Raw genomic sequence first — 13,337 nt, 5'->3', positions numbered from 1 at the left:
CTTCAATCAACAATTTACTATCTTTATACCTTGAAAATTGTCCAAATTGCACATCATTGCCATCAATCGGGCAATTGCCATTGCTGGAAAAATTACGCGTCAAGGGATTGCACAATGTAACTAGTGTGGGAGTTGAGTTCCTTGGAGAAAAAACGCCTGATGCATTTCGTTCATTGGACAGTTTAGAATTTGAAGACATGCCTAAATGGGAGAACTGGAACTTTTGTGAAGTTGACGAGGAAGCCAGAAAATTCCCAAGACTTCGTTTACTCCTTATTCAAAATTGCCCGAAGCTGTTGGGAAGTATATCAGAAAATCTCCCTTGCCTGGAGAAACTTGTGATTTTTAACTGTGAAAAATTGGTGATTTCAATTCAAAGCCTTCCAATGCTTTCAGAATTAAAAATTCATAGGTGCCACCAGGTAGTGTATAAAGGTTTTGCAGATGATAGATCATTAAGAAGTGTTTATTTTTCAAAGATTCCCAAGTTTACTTGTGCAGCAGAATGGTTAATGTTCGGTTCAACAAAAGTGGAATCACTTGAGATTGATGATTGCGAGGAGTTGTGCTCTTTGCGAGAGAACAATTGGGGATTGCTAACTCAGTCGATGTCCCTTGTCTATTTGACAATTCGAAACTGGCCGCAACTTGTCTCCATAGGGGCAGAAGAGGAAAAAGAAGAATTGATGCAATTAAAGATCCCTGGTAGCATAGAGCAAATGAGAATAGAGAACTGTGAAAGGCTAGAAAAGCTATCAACACGCTTGCACTACATCACATCGCTTAGGGTGCTAGAGCTTTTGTCTTGTCCAAAGCTGATTTCCCTTTCAAAGAGCAATTTGCCTTTGCATTTGAAAAGGCTAGTGATTAACAAATGTGAAAATTTGCAGCGTTTATTGTTGGACGAGGGAGAGAATGTCAATTCTATAAGTGCATGTCTTCTTGAGCGGTTGGATGTTCGCAATTGTCCATGCCTTGTATCTTTATCATCAAGGGGGGAGTTACCAACGAGGCTTAAACAACTGAGAATAAGGTGTTGTGCAAAGCTGGAGTCCATAGCACAAGAAATTCAAGATAGCTCTTCTCTTGAATATATTCAGATCGTTGAGTGTAGTAATATTAAGTATTTACCTCAAGGATTGAACAAACTCAGCCATCTCCGGATCATACATGTAAGTGATTGTTCAAATTTGGTTTCCTTTCCGAAAAGTGGTTTGATCACCCCAAACCTGAAAGTGCTTAGCCTCGGATTTTGTCAAAAACTCCAATCCCTGCCTGACGGTATGCACAACCTCAACTGTCTAGAAGAATTAAAAATAACAAATTGCTCAAGTTTGACATGCTTCCCAGAAGAGGGCATTGCTACTAATCTCCGAGAACTTGTCATCGAAGGACCCAATATCTGTAAGCCACTAATTAAATGGGGATTGCATAGACTCGCTTCTCTTGAAATTCTCTCCATACAAAATGGGTGTCCAGATGCAGAGTCCTTTCCACAAGAGGAGATAGGAATGATGCTGCCCTGCTCTCTCACCAGACTCGATATCTTCAATTTCCCAAAACTACAAATCCTATCCTCCAAGGGCTTTCAGTACCTCCCGTCTCTGGAGTACTTGTCCATCGGACATTGCCCAAACCTCAAGTCTCTTCCAGAAAAGAACATGCTTTCTTATCTTTTGCGGCTGGATATTTGGAATTGTCCACGGCTAAATGAACGGTTCGAAAAGAAAGGACCAGAGTGGTCCAAGATAGCCCATATACCTTGTGTGCAAATTGATGACAGATACATCTATGATTCCAGCTAATTCTGTTTCAAAGGATAATGGTTCAGACAATAATTCTTCAGAGCAGCAAAGTTGAAAAGAAATGACAGGTATTGATTATAACCCTTTTTACAATTAAAATGATTATTCCATCTTCAACTTTATACACTAAAGAGAAAGGAAAACGCTTCCAATTTATTTTATTGATCATCAAGTATATAATCTTTTTTTGAGGATCGTGATCCTCTGGTTTTTTTACATTAATTAAAAAAATTGAGATTTTTTTACTTATTTTTGCAGGATAAGATACTAACCACGACCTTATCAACAAAATGCTTGTTATCTGCTGAGAGTAAAGATTGAAATATCAGAACGGGAGTTCATATTGGTTTTCTTGGTGCTGGCCGTTATATGGAGCAGAGGTTTGTGAATTCTCTTTGGTATTTTGGATTAGTAAAGGGATTTTTTTCGATAAAAAAAAGTGAATTTTTTCCCTTTTTTTCTGATAAGATTGTCGTAAAACATGAACCCAGGAACTTAAAGAAGAATAAAAATCGTAAGTGGTAGTGGAGGACAGATATATTTCGTACTAGAGAACTATCCAGATGCGTTGAGCTTATGCTTTAAGGTGATGCTTCCCTGCCAGTTTCTCAATGTCTAAGAAATGACGCAAATACTGCACCAGCAGTAACATTGAACCTAGGCATCAGTGAGTGACTTCATTGTTGCAATGATTAAAAGAAACGCCTATTCTTTTGCTCTTCCTTTCCACTAAACCATCTTACCCGGTTGAGTTTTTCTTTGTAGTCAATCCATGCCATTGTTTAAAGCTGTCAATAAAAATGGGTACTTTGTTGGAGACATGATATTTGCAGGTTACAAGCAGATTAAACCACTTAGAAGGTAGACTAGTAACCAACTACTGATATCCTCCTTTATGCTTTTATGCAGCATGGAGATGCCAATAATTATGATTTGCACCTGAAATTCACATATTGAAAATATTATTTAAAGTAATCTTGATGTTTTGAAATTGATTTTGTAGGCAGCATGCAAGGTTTACAAACTACAATTTGTGTACACAGCGATTGTAATTGCAGGCTAACTCAAGTTAGAGATCAGGTATAGTTCAAATCTAAACAATATTTTGTTCCATCTGATTTGAACATGAGTAAATCAAAGCTCCAAATCATTAATTCTACCTCTGGAAATACAGGAATATTAAATGCTCCTTTATCCTAAAAGAATGAGAAAAAATTCTCTTTTGGATCTCTACGTGGATTTGGCTTTCTAGCCTATAAAAGGACGTCTAAAAAGATTTATGAAGAGGTTAGTTCTCTCTCAAGACTTTTACATGTTATCTATGTTTACATAATTGAAAAAGAAATACATGTTAAGTTTTAAATAGACGGTGGTTAATTTGATTAATGATGTTGCTGGCAGTTCAGGTTGCAGAAGCTTTCGTTCTACAAAAGCAAACTCATTTGTGGAATGTGGTTAAGAAAGAAATTTTGGCTCAAAAGGTAGAACGATATTGACCCAAATTCTAACACATGGAGCGGAGTGATGGATGTAAATGATGGGTTCTTGAAGAAAATCACCCTTGGCCAAGGCCCAGAAAAAAGGGAGTGGTGAGGGAAACACGATTTTATATTTCACTTGCAAGTGAGATAATGGCAGTTTTAGCCCTGACAACATCGCTTGCTGATACGAGAGAGCGGCTTGGCAAAATGGTAATTGGAAACAACTGGGCTGGTGATCCTTCAACTGTTGACGATCTTGGTGTTGCAGCAGGTGCTTTAACAGTGCTCATGGAAGATGCCATTAACCCTACTCTAATGTAGACCCTTGAGGGAACCCATTCTTGTTCATGCGGGTTCATTCGCAAATATTGCTCATGGTAAATCTTCGATCGTGGCTGATAAGATTGCATTGAAGCTGATGGGACCAGGTGGGTTTTGTGGTCACTGAAGCAGGTTTTGGTGCTGATATTGGAACAGAAAAATAAGTTCATGAATATCAAGTGCCGATACAGTGGTCTAATACAACAGTTTGCTGTTATCCTAGCAAAAATAAGGGCCTTGAAAATGCATGGTGGTGGCCCTGAAGTTGTTGCTGGGAAGCCTCTTCACCATGTCTACTTAAATGAGAATGTTTCTCTGGTTGAAACTGGTTGCGTGAATTTGGCAAGGCATATTGCAAACAAAAAAAAAAAAGGCATATGGTTGTCGCTGTGAACAAATTCTCAACTGATACTGAAGCAGAAATGAAAATGTAGCTAGAAATGCTGCACGCTGCATTGGCTGCTGGAGCATTTGATGCTATAATCTCTACTCACCATGCTCATGGTGGAAAAGGAAAAGGAGCGGTTAGTGTCTTTTTCCTACCAATCCGTTTCCATAAAAATCATTATGATGCACTCCAAAAGTGAATTCTTTAGAATTAGCCTCTTTGTTTTCACCCACATGCATGGCATCTCTTGTGTTATTTATGTAGCTGGGTCCATCTAGTTGAACAAAAGGGCCTGCGAGAATGTGTCAATGTGACACAGCCATTGAAGTTCCTATATACTTTGGGTATTAGTGTTAAAGAGAAATAGAGGCAATAGCAAGGTCATATTGTGCCAGTGGTTTGGAATACACCAACAGGTAAACTCCCCATTTTTCATTAAATAATCAATCAAGGAGCTTCCTGTGATGTTAAAGAAGACAAGATTGTTGTCACTATCAGTACTTTTCTAACTAACAAAACCATCCAGGAGTTTTCTTGTCGTCACGAGTCTTTTCTTTTTTTGTTTGTCAACTCAGGCTGAGACAAAGAAAAAGTTGTACAGCAGACAAAGGTTTTCTGATCCACCAATCTACATGGGAAAAACCCAGGACTCATTTTCACACGATGCCTCGGATAAGGGAGCTCCAAGTGGATTTACTTTACCAATAAGGAATGCGAGAGCCTGCATAGGAGATGGGTTTATTTATCCTTTAGTTGGTACAATGAGCATAATGCCAGCAGGGCTACCCAACATGGCCTTGCTTCTGTGAAATTAAGCTGGACACTGCCATTGGAAAGGTTATTGGACTTTCATGAAGCTTTAATTGAAACCTCTCTAGCAGATGTGATTCTCTAAGATGCTTGCCGAGCACTTCTCAAGTGCGCGCATGCAGCAACTGAGCAAGAAAAGTGAATCTTATCCAAGTTTGAATGATTGTGCCACTGATGGTGTGTCTTTGCTATCACCATAAACAAATCTTTCAACGTAAGGAGTTCAGTTCCGATTAAGACAGAGAAGTTGATATTAGCCCATCAAGCTGCACATGGCTATGGTGAATGGTAGTGGCAGCAGAGAAATCAGTGTCGCATTGTCATCCTAGCTACCTAGCTCATTCTTTTGATCTGTTACAATATCCTCGTTTGCTGATTGTAGCAAATTCTTCACACATGCATGTCTAAACTTCATTTGCTTTTGTCGACCAAAAGCTTCTTCAACTTGAACTGAAATTTATTTAAAAGATAACATGTATTTAAGTCAATCAAAGCTTAGTATGATACATTTCTCTTTCAATTATTTAAATATAGATAACATGTAGAAGTCTTGGAGAAATAACTAACCTCTTCATAAACCTTTTCAGTCCTTTTATAAGCCAGAAAGCTAAATCCACAGAGAGATGCAAGAGAGAAATTTAGCTGATCCTTTTAGGAGTAAGGAGCATTCAATATTCCTGTATTTCCATAAGCAGGATTAACTTTGATTTACTCATGTTCAAATCAGATGGAACAAAATATTGTTTAGATTTGAACCATACCTGATCTTTAACTTGAGTTAACCTGCCACTGTAATCGCTGCGTTCACAGATTGTAATTTGTAAACCTTGCACGCTGCCCACAAAATCAATTTCAAAACATCAAGATTACTTCATATTCTTTTTTCAAGATTTCAGATGCAAATCATAATTTTCGGCATCTCCATGCGAGAAAAAATAATAAAGCAAGGTATCAATATTTGGTTACCTGGCTATATTCCAAGTGGTATAATACGCTTATAACCTGGATATATTATGTCTCCAAGCAAAGCACCCATTTTTATTTACATCTTTAAACAATGGCACGGATTGACTACAAAGAAAAACTCAAGCAGAGGTAAGATGGTTTAGTGGAAAAGAAGAGCAACGGCTTGGGTGTTGCATTTAATCATTGCAATAATGGTGTTACTCACTGATGCCTAGGTTCAATGTCACTGCTGGTACAGTACTTACATCATTTCTCAGACATTGAGGCACAGGCAGGGAAGCATCTTCACAAAGCATGAGCTCAACGCATCGGTACAGTTCTTCCGGTAAGAATGATATGAGTGCTGCACTGCAACTTACTATTTTTATTTTTCTTTTAAGTTCCTGGTTCAAGTTTTATGACAAACTTATCAGAAAAAAACGTAAAAAAAAAAACGAAGGTTTCACTTCATTTCTATGGGTTAAACAATATGCAACAAGAAAAAAATACTCTTTCTTTGAGAAATAAACAAATGATACGAAAAAATATAAGAGAATTTAAAATACCTATCAATTGCAGCAATTAATGATAAAGTTTTTTTAATTTAACATGCAAATAAGAAGATTTGGGAATAAAAGCCCTTATCGAAGGTTTTGGAATTAGCAATCTTTGAATTTTACCATTGCATCAGAACAAGTATTCTTTCTGTTGGTAATTACTATGGTTTCCTTCATCTATTTTCACACCTTTTTTCAGTATAGAACTAGCTTCCAAACCTTTCTTGAGCTCCAATTGTACTAAAATTGAAGTACAAAAAGAAGCTATAAATACATAAATATCTGAACATTAAATTCAACTAGCTTCTTCCATCTGCGTTGTCTCGCATATTCCACAACTTTCATGAATGCCTGAAAGCAGAAAATTATTAGTTTTCCCTTTTCCTAACTAAAACTTTGGATGAAGGCCTAATTAATGTCATTTCATCCTAAAAAAAATGATGAAAATCAAATTTCCACGTGACAGATTGTACAGACTTCTTGCATGCCTGAAAAATGACCAATGATAATATCATATGAGTTTCAACATGAAAATAAGATGAACAACATTGTTTTAAAAATAGGAAATCAGTTATGAAGAAAGTGGAAAAGCTTTTCCAAATTGAAATACCTAACATTGAGTTTAAGCAAAGGATAAGGTAAATTTGTAACCCCTTTGTCTTACCTTTACTTTTCATAGATTAAATAGCTCTCACAATTTTGAATTCTCTGGATCATAGATGAATATACAATCAATGTCAGCTTTGAAATATATATATATATATATATATATCCAAATAAACTCAACTTTTCTGTGCCACATATAAAATGTGCAAGAATTGGTCATTGGCAATGCCAGTTTCTCAAATTTGATTTTTATATGAAAGATCACATATAATTATGGAACAAAATCCTCCTAAAGTTCCAAGTGTTGCAACTATTCCAATGCATTTCCAAATTGTTATACCTGTGACATCCTCTGATTGATTTTTAGTCAACTTCCTCTTGATAACATATGAAACTATCATCCATTTGGACAAAAGCTTGTGGGCAATATTGAACCACACTTTTTCTTTATCACTTCAGCACCATTCTGTTAGAAATGTACAATTATAAGAATATAATTAATGGAGGTTACTAAAAGTAAGGGAAAAGAAAAGAATAAAAAGGAATTTTGTATTTCCATACTTACGTTTGATTACGAATATGGAAAAAGGTATACACTTTACTTACGCCATTTTTCTTTCCATGAAATGATTTCCATAAATGAATCTTTTATCCAAGCATGCAAAAAGCTTGTGGACTAACTTGAGTCATAGGTGAACGGCTTTTATCTCACAATTGACCACAGGAACACTGCAAGAACAATGAGTGTGTCTTTAGGTGTTGCAATGATGGATCATAGACCCACAACAATTACATGTCCAACTAGCTATAGGAGAAACTAAAACACGTAAAATTATCATGAAAATATTGTTAACATGAAAAATTAGTGTTTTTAACAAGCCATGCCTGGATTTTCTAATTTGTTTCAATAAAATGAAAGAACCTTCAATTATACTTGTACGGAACTCAGGATCAAAGAAGATAACTTCAAATTTCAAGAGACAGCCAATGTCATTTTCACTACCAAAGCTATAGCACAGATCATTCAGCCTTCCCGACATCTGTAGTTGGTAGGTCCTACAAAAACCAAATAGAGTAAATCATAGTTTAAAAGATGGTAACAATGGCATGGTCAACTTCACCGACATCTACTTTAGTATTTTCAATTCAACCATTCATATGATAAAAACAAATTTACTAATGCTCCAAAATAGTAAAGATTTAGATTGAACATAGAAAGAGCTATACTTGTGCTATCAAAATTGGCAGGTTTTTAAGTCAAAGGTGTCAATTTAATGCCAAAGTATGGATGGTTAGCTATGAAATGACTTTATTTATAGATAAAAATCACTTTGCTGACCCGAAAATACCAAAGAAAATTCATAAACCTTTGCTCCATATAACAACCAGCACCAAAGAGACCTATGTGAAATCCCTTTCTGTAACTCCAATCTTTACTCTCAGCAGATAACAAGCATTTTATAAATAAGGTCGTGCTTAGTATCATATCCTGCAAAAATAACTAAAATTCTCAATTTTTGTTGAATTAATGCAAAAAAAAAAAAAAAGCAATGGATCATGAACCTAAAAAGAAATTAAATGTCTGAAGATTAATAAAATCAATTGAAAGTGTTTTCCTTTCTCTTTAGTGTATAAATTTGAAGATGTAAGGAACATTATAATAGTAAAAAATTTTTGTAAGGTTTATAATCAATTTGAAATTGATATACCTGCAACTTTGAGTCATTGACTTCCTTCTTTTCAACTTTGCTGCTATGAAAAATTATTGTCTGAGCCATTATCTTCTGAAACAAAACTAGCTGGAATCATAGATGTATCACTCGCCAATTACCACAAAAGGTATATGGGCTATCTTGGACCACTCTGGTCCTTTATCATTTCCACATTGTTCTTTTAGCACTGGACATCTCCAAATATGTAGCTGCAAAAGCGAAGAAAGCATGTTCTTGTCCGGAAGAGACTTGAGGTTTAGGCAAGAACCGATGGTCAAGTACTCCAGAGAGGTGAGGTCCTGAAAGCCCCCGGAGGATAGGGTTTCCAGTTTTGGGAAATCAATGACGGTGAGATGGGTGAGAGAGTAGGGCAACGTCATTTCTATCTCCTCTTGTGGAAACAACACATTTGAAATGTAGAGAGATTTAAGAGAAGTGAGTCTATGCAATCCCCACTCAATAAGTGGCTTACAGATGTTGGGTCCTTCGATGGTAAGTTTTCTGAGATTAGTAGGAATGCCCTCTTCTGGGAAGGATGTCAGACTTGCGCAGTTTCTTATTTCCAATTCTTCTAGACAACTAAGGTTGTGTATATCGTCAGGCAGAGCATGGAGTTTTTCACATGAATGGAGGAGAAGCACTTTGAGGTTGGAGGTGCGCAAACAACTTTTTGGAAAGGAAACCAAATTTGAACAATTACGGAATTGTATGCACCGGAGATGGCTGAGCTTGTTCAATCCTTGAGGTAAATACTTAATATTACTGCACCCATTTATAATAATACTTTCAAGAGAAGAGTTATCTTGAATTTCTTGAGCTATGGACTCCAGCTTTGCACAACTGTATATTTGCAATAGTTTAAGCCGCGTGGGTAACTGCCCTCTTGATGATAAAGATTCCAGAGCTGGACAATTGCTAATATTCAACTGCTCAAGAAGACATGCACTGCTGAGGTTAACATTCTCTCCCTCTTCCAACAAACACCGTAAATTTTTACAACCACCAATCACTAAGGTTTTTAGATTCGAAGGCAAATTTTTATGTGAAAGAGAAATCAGATTGGGGCAATACGAAAGTTGTAGCATCTTAAGTGATGTGACGTAGTGCAAGGTTGTTGATAGTTTTTCTAACCTCTCACAATCCCATATAGTAAGCTGTTGAACGGTGCAAGGGATTTTCAATTGCATCAATTCTTCTTCTTCCTCCTCTACCCCTATAGAGATAAGTTGAGACCACTTTCCAATACTCAATTCACCAAGTGACATCGACTGAGTTAGCAATCCCCAATTGTTCTCTTGCGAAGAGCACAACTCTTTACAATCGTCGATCTTAAGGGATTCCACTTTTATTGATCCTAACGTCAACCATTCTGCTGCACACGTAAACTTGGGAATTCTTGAAAAACGGACTCTTTTTAATGAGCTGTCATCTGCAAAACCTTTATACACTACCTCGTGGCACCCTTGAACATCCAATTCTGAAAGCTTTGGAAGGCTTTGAATTGAAATCACCAATTTCTTACAATAACAAATCACAAGTTTCTCCAAAGAAGGAAGATTTTCCGGTATACTCCCCAACAGTTCTGGGCAATTCACAATACGAAGCTCACGAAGTTTAGGGAATTTCCTAGATTCCTCATTAACTTCCCAAAAGTTCCAATTCTCCCATTTAAGCATGTTTTCAAATTCTAAAGTCTCCAATGAAGGAAACGCATGTGGCACATTCTTTCCGAAGAACTCAACTCCCACACTAGTTACACTACGCATTCTCTTGATGCTTAATTTTTCCAACAATGGCAATCGCCCAATTGATGGCAATGATGTGCAATTTGGGCAATATTCAAGGCACAAAGATAGTAACTTATTGAATGAAGAATCTCCCATCCATTCCGCCAACCTCACACCACCATAGAACATGAGGGTAAGCTCTTTAAGCTTTTTGGAAGGATGAAGCAAATCCAACACTTCTGTCTCGATTTCTGCATTTCTATTCTTAAAGTCTTCACTCCATATCAATTTTAACTTATCCAATCCTAATTTCTCATGTAACTTAGCTTTCCGTGCATCTTGAGTTTCAACCACATTCTCCAACCCTAAAATACAAAGTTGACCCTTGAGATTTGATAAAGCCTCTAGCTCCCTTATTTGACATCCCTTTCCCTTTTGTAAAACAAAATCGGATAGTGTTTGAAGATCACTTAGTGTGCTAAAATTACTCGGCATGCTTTCTAAGCGATATGCACCAGTGATATCAAGATAACATAGGTTGACTAGGTTTTCCATCTCTAAAGGTAGCTTCTCAAGATTCATACACTTCCTTAATAAAAGTGTTTCTAAATTATAAAGGGTACTAACGAACTCAGGTAAGCACTTAATAGGAGTGCGAGAAAAATCCAAGTACCGCAAGTGTTTTAAATTTCTGATAAAATCCGGCAACTCTGAGATTTGATACCCTCTCAAAGAAAGCACCCTTAGGCATCTTAAATTTGGCAACAAATGTGTTAAAACATCATTAGTTACCCAACAACTCATATAGTTTGACATCCTAAATGGTAAAAAAGTACGTAAATGTTGTGCTTCACCAATGCCCTTAAATTTTTTGATGCCATCAAACTGACCACCAATGTAAGATAAGTGACGAGCGTGCTTTGAAAATTTCTGATCACCTTCAATTCTGAAACATATTTCTCCGGCAACTGATTTAGCCAAATCATTAATGAGGTCATGCATAACAAATCGAGAACTGTCTTTGTTTGATATTTGCAAAAGAGACCTTGATACTAGATCTCTAAAATACTTGTGGCCTAGACCTTCAAAGCTATATTTATCACTTGCTTCCTGTAAAAAGCCTTCTGCCTTCCATAACAAGATTATTTCTTTCTCTTGAAATTCATAATCCTTAGGAAGAATGGAGCAATATGCAAAGCACCGCTTCAAATGTGGAGGAAGATGATGGTAACTCAATTGAAGAGCTGGAATTATACCACACTGATGATGTGATAGCTTCCATATCTCACTCTCTAATATTTTTTGCCAAGCATCAAGGTCAACATTAGTACGAAGCAATCCTCCAAGGGTTTTAGCAGCCAAAGGCAAGCCATTGCACTTCCTCACTATTTTCTCAGCAACTTCTTTCAGATTTGGATGTCCTCCAAAATCTCTTAATCCCAATGCATGTTGAGCAAATACAGACAAACAATCATCTTCTGACAAAACCTGTAAAGAATGAGCATGAGAAGCACCCATTGTAGATGAAACAGCAAAACTTCTTGTTGTCACGATAATTTTGCTTCCCGCAGTCCTTGTTAGAAAAGGAGATTGTAAAATAGTCCAGTCATGATAATTCTCATTCCAAACGTCATCCAAAACAATCAAGAATTTTTTCCCTGACAACTTATTCTTTAATTTTTCTTGAAGAGAATTCAAATCATTGTCACTGCATGGCTCAGAAGTGATTGCCTGAAAAATTGCTTTTGTGATTTTTGTGACATCAAAATCATCAGAAACACAAACCCATGCTTTAAGATCAAAATTATTGTGAACAGTAACATCATTGTAAATAAGCTGGGCCAAGGTTGTCTTACCGATCCCTCCCATTCCAACGATGGGAATCACAAAATTTTCTTCATCATCACTCTTGATAACCAATTCAAGTATTGTCTCCTTATCTTTGTCTCTACCATACACCTGAGTTTCAATCTCCAGAGAAGTAGGTTGCTGCCTTCCTTTTATTCTTTTGGACTTCGAGGAGTCGATCATTCTTAGTTGTAACTGATTTTTTCGAGGTTCTAAATCTTTCAATTTGACAGTGATATCTTTTATTTTTGACATCATGACACTGTTAAACAAAACAACATCGAAAGTATCAAAAATGAGTCTGGGTTTCTTACTTGAACTACCATGACGTTTCAACATCAAATTACGCTCGGCAATTCCAGTTTCAAGCTCGTCCACAATGTCATCCACATCGTATGCCAAAATTTGGAGGTCTGACAACCAATTTTTCACAGATTGATTTTTTATCTGCCTCTCCTCAGCATCATCAAGCAGTAGACGAATCTCCAGCAATTCCTTCTTCAACTTCTCGAGCTCTTCTTGAATCTGCTTTTCACTGGAAAATTGCAGGAATTCAAAAGAACCCAACTTGTATAGAAGATAGTCAAAGAATTTGGAAACAATAATTTCTCGTATAGCGGACAGGGCTCCAAGCAAAGACATGGTTGGCTTGCGTTATTGCAAGAAATTAGAGGAAGAAATGAGAGTAGAGAAATTTGAGAAAAGAATTTGGGTTAGCAAGAAGAAGTGGAGTTGGGTAAAGATGAATTGTATTGAATTGGACGAGTTTTGTTTCTCTTTCTTTCTTTTGCTCCTTGATTGCAAGAATCATTTTACAAGTCCATATTGAATTTTTTACAAGTTAATAATATTGGACCCACATTGACGCGGCTTTGATTTTTTTGGACGTACTGGCACAGCCATTTCTGGTTATTGGTAAACGAGGGAAAGCGTGATTCATGGTGTGCAGGACAATTCAGTAATAAGGCATGAAAAATTTTAAATGCATATCTAGAAAAAAAAAAATTGATGAAATACTCATGAATTATATATTAATCCCTACGAAATCTATTCGATAAATTCCCTTTTTTTTTAATATTTGAGTCTACCAAATAAATTCGATAATTTAAAACGTATTACTATGCCATAACACGAAAT

At 36.5% G+C, this 13,337-nt stretch overlaps 2 protein-coding genes and 1 pseudogene across 8 annotated transcripts; 2 read left to right on the top strand and 1 right to left on the bottom strand.

Annotated features, from left to right (window-relative positions):
• The first annotated feature begins 113 nt into the window (after window positions 1–113).
• Window positions 114–3,387, top strand: LOC149516666 (uncharacterized). 2 transcript variants are annotated; one of them, XM_089767239.1, is made up of 7 exons: window positions 114–1,873; window positions 2,064–2,185; window positions 2,297–2,472; window positions 2,571–2,666; window positions 2,809–2,885; window positions 2,980–3,092; window positions 3,212–3,387. In XM_089767239.1, exon 1 carries the CDS (start codon window positions 198–200, stop codon window positions 1,803–1,805), a length of 1,608 nt encoding a protein of 535 aa, XP_089623365.1. In that variant the 5' UTR covers window positions 114–197; the 3' UTR covers window positions 1,806–1,873; window positions 2,064–2,185; window positions 2,297–2,472; window positions 2,571–2,666; window positions 2,809–2,885; window positions 2,980–3,092; window positions 3,212–3,387. The 2 variants fall into 2 exon arrangements, with proteins under 2 accessions (XP_089623365.1, XP_089623364.1); XM_089767238.1 differs by having other exon boundaries at window positions 3,207–3,387.
• LOC149516665 (formate--tetrahydrofolate ligase pseudogene) lies at window positions 2,606–4,194 on the top strand (annotated as a pseudogene).
• A 2,388-nt stretch (window positions 4,195–6,582) lies between these two features.
• LOC149516664 (putative disease resistance RPP13-like protein 1) lies at window positions 6,583–13,037 on the bottom strand. Of its 6 annotated transcripts, none has more exons than XM_089767233.1 (7): window positions 8,623–13,037; window positions 8,281–8,402; window positions 7,836–7,969; window positions 7,479–7,642; window positions 7,254–7,379; window positions 6,972–7,015; window positions 6,583–6,795 (listed from the first exon to the last, which is right to left on the bottom strand). In XM_089767233.1, the coding sequence occupies exon 1, from the start codon at window positions 12,840–12,842 to the stop codon at window positions 8,730–8,732; it is 4,113 nt and encodes a 1,370-aa protein (XP_089623359.1). In that variant the 5' UTR covers window positions 12,843–13,037; the 3' UTR covers window positions 6,583–6,795; window positions 6,972–7,015; window positions 7,254–7,379; window positions 7,479–7,642; window positions 7,836–7,969; window positions 8,281–8,402; window positions 8,623–8,729. The 6 variants fall into 6 exon arrangements, with proteins under 6 accessions (XP_089623359.1, XP_089623361.1, XP_089623360.1 ...); XM_089767235.1 differs by having other exon boundaries at window positions 7,520–7,642; XM_089767234.1 differs by having other exon boundaries at window positions 7,254–7,642; window positions 8,253–8,402.
• Window positions 13,038–13,337: the final 300 nt, after the last annotated feature.

The sequence above is a fragment of the Durio zibethinus genome, chromosome 10, assembly GCF_047325235.1.
Source record: "Durio zibethinus cultivar Kanyao isolate XHJ-2024 chromosome 10, ASM4732523v1, whole genome shotgun sequence".
NCBI classification, from domain to species: domain Eukaryota; kingdom Viridiplantae; phylum Streptophyta; class Magnoliopsida; order Malvales; family Malvaceae; genus Durio; species Durio zibethinus.
This window is presented reverse-complemented; position numbering and strand designations above follow the sequence as displayed.